General features: G+C 42.8%; 1 protein-coding gene across 1 annotated transcript; it reads right to left on the bottom strand.

Annotated features, from left to right (window-relative positions):
• Positions 1-633: 633 nt before the first annotated feature.
• Positions 634-2,937, bottom strand: LOC121544374 (rho-related GTP-binding protein RhoV-like). Its single transcript, XM_041854307.1, has 3 exons — positions 2,612-2,937; positions 2,447-2,505; positions 634-2,301 (listed from the first exon to the last, which is right to left on the bottom strand). The coding sequence occupies exons 1-3, from the start codon at positions 2,805-2,807 to the stop codon at positions 1,855-1,857; spliced, it is 702 nt and encodes a 233-aa protein (XP_041710241.1). The 5' UTR covers positions 2,808-2,937; the 3' UTR covers positions 634-1,854.
• Positions 2,938-6,327: the final 3,390 nt, after the last annotated feature.

Raw genomic sequence — 6,327 nt, 5'->3', positions numbered from 1 at the left:
GGTAGGTCCCTCCCTGTTTTGTTTGGTTCCGTTTGATTCTTCAACGGTTTCCGTAATGAATACGCCCCAGGTTTCTAATTAAGTGATAATGCCGGGGCCTAACAACACCCGAGGGCACTATCACTTTTATACAACGGGTTACCAACATATTCAAATAATGATTGACATATTTTCATTCAAAACGTTAATCTATTCGTACTATTTCATCCTTCAACAAGATATAGTCCCGACACAAATCTAGAGTTGCTAGAGACGCGACCCAGTCATTCGTTCTTTATGTTCTGTATCTATGGACGCGACCCAGTCTTAAATGTTCTATTGCCATACTGGCTGGCAACGTTCTTATCCCTTGCTTGCTAGCTAGCCAACTACGGCTAATTTACAGTCACGTCAAAAAGTTCCGCCAGAATAACAACAAAGTAGCTGCATCTGTATTTGTTTAAGCTGTTTTCTAGTGACATTTATTTGGATACATCCATAACAATGAGCTAATGAGGCGCGATTTCGCCTGGCATAGAGAATGTGCTCACTCGTCAGGACACTGTTGTTCAGAGGAGCTACCCAACAACACAGCTACAGTAACACAATCACTTCAAACTGAAGCTGGAAAGCCTGCAAATTAGCTGCGTTTCGTTTTACCTTTTTTCAACTTACATGTTTTTGTATATAACCATAAAAATGATGCCAGCTGATTCGTGATTTTGACCGGCTGAGAAACGCTGCCTGCCTCTGTCTCGTCCTGACACGTTCAATACTATGGGTCAGCAGGAGATCGAATTTGAATATTGTTGCAAATGTCGGACAGATAGCAAGGTTTAAACAAATCTCCACTGTTGAAAACTAAATGTTAGTCTAAAAGAAATGTGAGAATGTCTAGATGCTTTTTATAGTGGAGATAAAGTTTATAAAGCGCCTGACTGGGTTGATGAGACAGTGGAACCAATGTGCTATATTACAAAAGCTAAGGGAACAGCTTTAATGGAGAGGAGTTGTCTTGTAAATTGGAGCCTCAATGTGACAGCAGGTGACCATAGTCCCTTGTCTGTGAGCTGGGTAACAAAACCCTGTGGTGCAAATATTCTCAGCTCTGTCTTTCCTTCCATTTTCTCTGTGGATTTACCCCCGACTGTTGGCCTCCCTCAGTGGTCAACAGACCTTACCATAAAATGGAGTCAAAGCTCACAAGATAACATTAAATGATAGAGTACTGCCTACTGGAATATAATGTCCAAGGCATTAGTGAATATAATTTTCTACAACTACTCTAATGAGGGTCATCAGCTGATCTACATTCTTGATGGTTCTCTAGTCAATATGCATGCATTCTGCAATTTTCACATTTATGAACTCCTAATTCATTAAAATAAACAACAAAAAATAACACTTCAAAAAGGTGAAATGTGTAACGAGACAAGTAGACGTGACATAAAATGACAACGCAAACATTGGTTAAAACATGTGGCTTCCACAAGAAGCATATAAGGCTAGAAGATATTCACATTTGATAGAGCCTAGGAACAAAAATATTTAACAATGCATAGTGTCTCTGTGCTAGAAAAGTGATTGCCAGGTCGCAAATAGGCCGTGACACCAACTGCAATACAATGCTGTCTGAATCCTGTGAATAAGAAAGACTTTCCACAGTGCATACAATGGTGGGAAGTTGTCACAGGTTGCTGGGGGAACCTTTGGCTTTTGAGCTTCAATAGGCACAACATATCTAATCCATGTGATTTAATTTAGCAGTACCACTTTCAAGGTGCATAATCCATTCCACACAGCTTCTACTGCAACCCCCTAGTATTCAACACATGAGGGTTTTGTGTCCTGTATTGAGGTAGTGATGCCATTTGATCACATGAAGCAGAATAATTTCTTCCACCTGCCGCTAGAGAAAGTCTTTGCACGATCAAATAGTTTGAGCTTCTTTGCTTTCTGACAGGCCTTGTGCTTGATGGCAGCAAAGATAGCAGAGTCAAACGCTTCTTTGAGGTTCTTCTGGGTCAGCGCGGAACACTCCACATAGTCATGGGCTCTGATCTTCTCTGCCAGCCGCCTGGCCTGGGAGTTCACCACTGGCTTGACCCTCAGCTGGTCCAGATGGATAAGGATGCTAACATCATGTCGGAGGTCCGACTGGGTCCCCACTAGAATTATGGGTGAAGCAGAATTGTAGGTGCGGAGCTGGGGGATCCATTTTGAAGTGATATTGTGGAAAGACATTGGGTTGACAACACTGAAGCAAAGGATGAAGACATCTATTTGATTGTAGTACATGGAGGAAAAGTTATCAAACTCCTCCTGCAGAAAATAAGGAAATGGCAGATTAATTCATGGTATAAATATATATTCACTGTAGCCTACATTTAGTGCATATGTTGCCATACTGTATTTGGTAGGCATACTCATGCATTATTGATGTAAAAAAATTAATTGGCCTAGTTACCTGTCCTGCAGTGTCCATCAACTGGATTCGTACTGGAATCCCATCTACTCGAACCAATCCTGTAGGATAGAGCACATTTCATCACATGCAGTCTCAAACCCTCTTTCGCTCGCCCAAATTACTGCCACTGTATGGTAGGTAAAGGATGCAAAAGATGTAACTCACCGGTGAAGACATCAAAGGCCGTCTGACGGTATTCGTTTGGGTATCCATTTGAGATGTAACTTATAATCATGCTTGTTTTCCCCACGGCACCATCTCCAACCAACATACAACTAATGATTGGCTCCTGGTGCTTTTCTTGGGAATCAGGGGCCTGCGTCATCTTATCTCCGCTACTGCGTTCACTATCTGGTGGCATTTCAGCAAAAAACTTAAATCCATGTGAGCGCTAGCACGGTTTCATGCTGCATCAATAGCTACAGTGTCGGCAAACGGACATCAAAGCGCACATGGTGGAAACAAATGTAGCAGATACTTTGTCACCTCCAGTTTGAACGAACAATGCCGCCCAATCAGGTTACAGCCCTCAATTCAACGCAAACTTATTTTCACATGCTTGAATTTGCATAGTCACTCCCACAGCTGCCATCCGCCACTTGACAAAATGCCAAATCATGTGATCGATGCCCTGGCTACTTTATGAATTTCAGTGCAAAGGATAGCCTACTGTACGAATTTCAGCGCGAAAGGCTACCTACCTCTCCAACCAAGGTGCATGATTTGAGAAGCAAACTTAAGTGAAAACTTAAGTTGTACTCTGTAGCTCAATTGGTAGAGCATGGCGCTTGTAACGCCAGGGTAGTGGGTTCGATCCCCGGGACCACCCATACGTAAAAATGTATGCGCACATGACTGTAAGTCGCTTTGGATAAAAGCGTCTGCTAAATGGCATTATATTATATTATTAAAACGTAATTCAGCAACGCTTTGCTGCCAGTGGAAGTTGATGAGGGTTTCTTCTTCTTCAATGAGGTTTAACGGCGGTTGGCATCCAATTTGTTGCATTACCGCCACCTACTAGACTGGAGTACAGCTCCCTTATCTTTTCCTTGAAAAATAAAATAAAACAAAGCAAAGAAATACCCTACCATCTAACATTACACTCAAAACGATTACTAATAATTAACCCCACCCTTCTCCACTATTTAAATATACTCACTCCTACCTCATGCCCTCAACCTGAAATGATGGGACATCACCACTTAACACTCCCTGTAACTCTTCTGCTGTCCAAGTCTCGCACACCCAAATATCTCTCTGCAGCTGCCACCACAACCTCAATTTTCTTCGACTTACATTCCATCCCTGCAGTACAATTAATAACCAACGCTATAAACGCTAAAAATCCAATCCTACTGAAACATATATCACTTGCTTGCCTATCCCACTGTACTGGTACATATCTCCTACTCTCACCACTTCCCGACCCCTCTTCCTCTACTTTCTTCACTGCCTCAGCATATGACAATTTCTTCTCTACTCTTACCCTGGAAACCTCAACCTGCTTCTCTCGCACTGGACATGTCTGATCCCCAGCCCCATGGCCACCTCTACAATTAGCACATACCACCACTTTCCCCACTGCTTCACACTCCTTTGTCTCAAGCCCTTCTGCACACTTCTCACACCTTGGAATCTCCCTCCTACATACTGCTGCCACATGCCCATAAATTTGACACCTGTAACATCGTAATGTACTCGGCACATAAGCTCGCACAAGATAACTTATAGATCCTAATTTCATTTTGTCAGGCAAAGACTCAACTTCAAAACTCAAAAGAACAGACAATGACAATTCTGTTTCCCCACTCTCGCCACCCTGTTTGCATCGCACCAAACGAAGAGCATCACACACACCGGGAATCTTCTCCTTCAGTTGATCCACTTTTACTGCTACCCCAGTAATCACTCCTTTCAATGGCACCCTTTTCTTGAGAGCGAAACAATTCACAATTCTTTCCCCCATTTGTTTAACTCTGAGCGCCTTCTCCTTCTGCCCAACAGAAACACAAAAAAGTATCACTAGACCACTTCTGGTTACCCTCACCGATTTCACTATACCCAACGCTTTTTTTCACCCATATTAAAACCACAAATGGATCAGCCAAAAGGCAAGGATCCACTTTTTCCACAAACTTCATTCCTACTGTCACAGACTCATCTTTAACCTGACCCTCTGTGCAAGCCTCTGGCTCCGAGCACTTCACCACACCTACCACCTCCGATACTTCACCCTCATTCACTTCCATTTCTCCTCCTGTCTTCAGGTCACTTTGCTTACATTTCCTACCACTCTTCTTTAACAAACCTCCCCTTTTCCCGCCATTTTCCCCCGACTCAAACTCACAGTCTTCCTCCCTCTCTCTCTTAGACCTCCTCTGCCTCTCTTTTCCCCTCCATTCCTCCTCATTCATCCAAGTATACATCTCCTTACGATATTACTGCATTTCTCCTAACCAACATCGGTTTCTTGCCTTCTCAAAGGACTCCATTTCCCCCTCCTTTCCCTTCCGGCGTCTATTCTATCCTCTGGACTTGTGTCGACATCTTGGCCTGCGTCTTCCATCGCCCCTTCCACGTGCGCAAACGCCGATTTCAAAACCCAGCCGCATCCGCGGAAAGTCTCAAATCAACTCTAGCTCAGCTCGGAGACCTCGCTCCTGATGAGGGCTTCTTTATTGTTTCGGCTATTTGTCAAAGTTTGCAGAGAAATGAAGGAGGCTTTTATATATTTCAGAAATGGCCTATGGGTTCAGGGACAAATTACAATCGCAAAATGATGTGATCGGTAAATTAGTTGCAAGGTCAGGTGAACACATTTACCAATGAGGGAGTTCTCTTAATACTGATGGTTTGTCGGGACTCATGGTTTGTTTACATAGCAGGTTAGGAGAATGAACGTAGCCGAAGATGATCTATTATATAAGATAGTCGACTGACCGCTCTAACAATAGAAATACATGTCTACAAAGGCGAAAGGCAGGCGGGAGGATGCGGGATCAGGTGGGAACATTATAGCCAATAGAGTGGTGAGGAGGAGTAGCTCCGCGGACCTTTAGTGTCCGAAAGTAATTTAGCCATTCATTGTAGTCTTTGCGATCTGTAGAGTTGCTATTTTCTCGTGTCATTCCTGGATTACTCATATTAATAAAGTCCGATTTAATCAACAAGTACGATAGTCAGTTGAAAAAAGGTTAAGGGTACAAGACTGTGTACATATCTAGCTGTGTTAGCAAAATCACTACATATCCCATCGTACGAAGTGGGGAGGGGCTTCCCGTTGTCACAGTTCCAAGACCAGTCAGAAACGTCCAGCTAACCCTACGCCAATGACGCCAGTGGATCTCAAAACTGAACTTGGGAATCCTCTTTAAGTAGCAATTATGTCCTTCGCTACCGTCGACAGATACCTCGAACCAGTCATGACTATTCAACAAAACAATACTTAATTTAAATTTGTATGGATATTATGACATGTCCACTGTGGTGCTTTATACAGAAAATGAATGGTGAATTCGCTTCTATGAAAGGGCAGATATGGGTGCAGACCAAACTCCGATATAAAATAGTGATGGGTCTTTTGCGAACGAACAGCTCTTTTTGAACGGTTCTTTTTGGTGAACGTCGGGAGCTGAATCGCATCGGTGAAAGAGCCGTCATTTGGCTCCCTGATTTGCATACTGCTAGTGCTGCTTTTTTTTTGCTCAAAACAACGTTTTTCTGCAGATAAATTACAAAATAATTTGTGGTGTCCAAGACAACGTTGCTAATTATGCTGTGATGATAAGAAGTCCGCTTACACTGTACTTTGATTATAAAGATTTTATTGTATCAAAGATCACAGTATCAATTTACAGATATCTGCCAGCATCTGGAGA

The sequence above is a fragment of the Coregonus clupeaformis genome, chromosome 29 (genome assembly GCF_020615455.1).
Source record: "Coregonus clupeaformis isolate EN_2021a chromosome 29, ASM2061545v1, whole genome shotgun sequence".
Classification (NCBI taxonomy): Eukaryota; Metazoa; Chordata; class Actinopteri; order Salmoniformes; family Salmonidae; genus Coregonus; species Coregonus clupeaformis.
Note: the sequence above shows the minus strand (reverse complement) of the source record. Positions and strands in the feature narration are given on the sequence as shown.

Bases quoted from the DNA above. Each gene is read 5' to 3' on its own strand.
- LOC121544374 (XM_041854307.1), bottom strand. From the start codon at position 2,807: ATGCCACCAGATAGTGAACGCAGTAGCGGAGATAAGATGACGCAGGCC. The intron at 2,506-2,611 runs GTGAGTTACATC...TCTATCCTACAG, and splicing joins GGCCTTTGATGTCTTCACCG to GATTGGTTCGAGTAGATGGG. The intron at 2,302-2,446 runs GTAACTAGGCCA...TATTTTCTGCAG, and splicing joins TGATGGACACTGCAGGACAG to GAGGAGTTTGATAACTTTTC.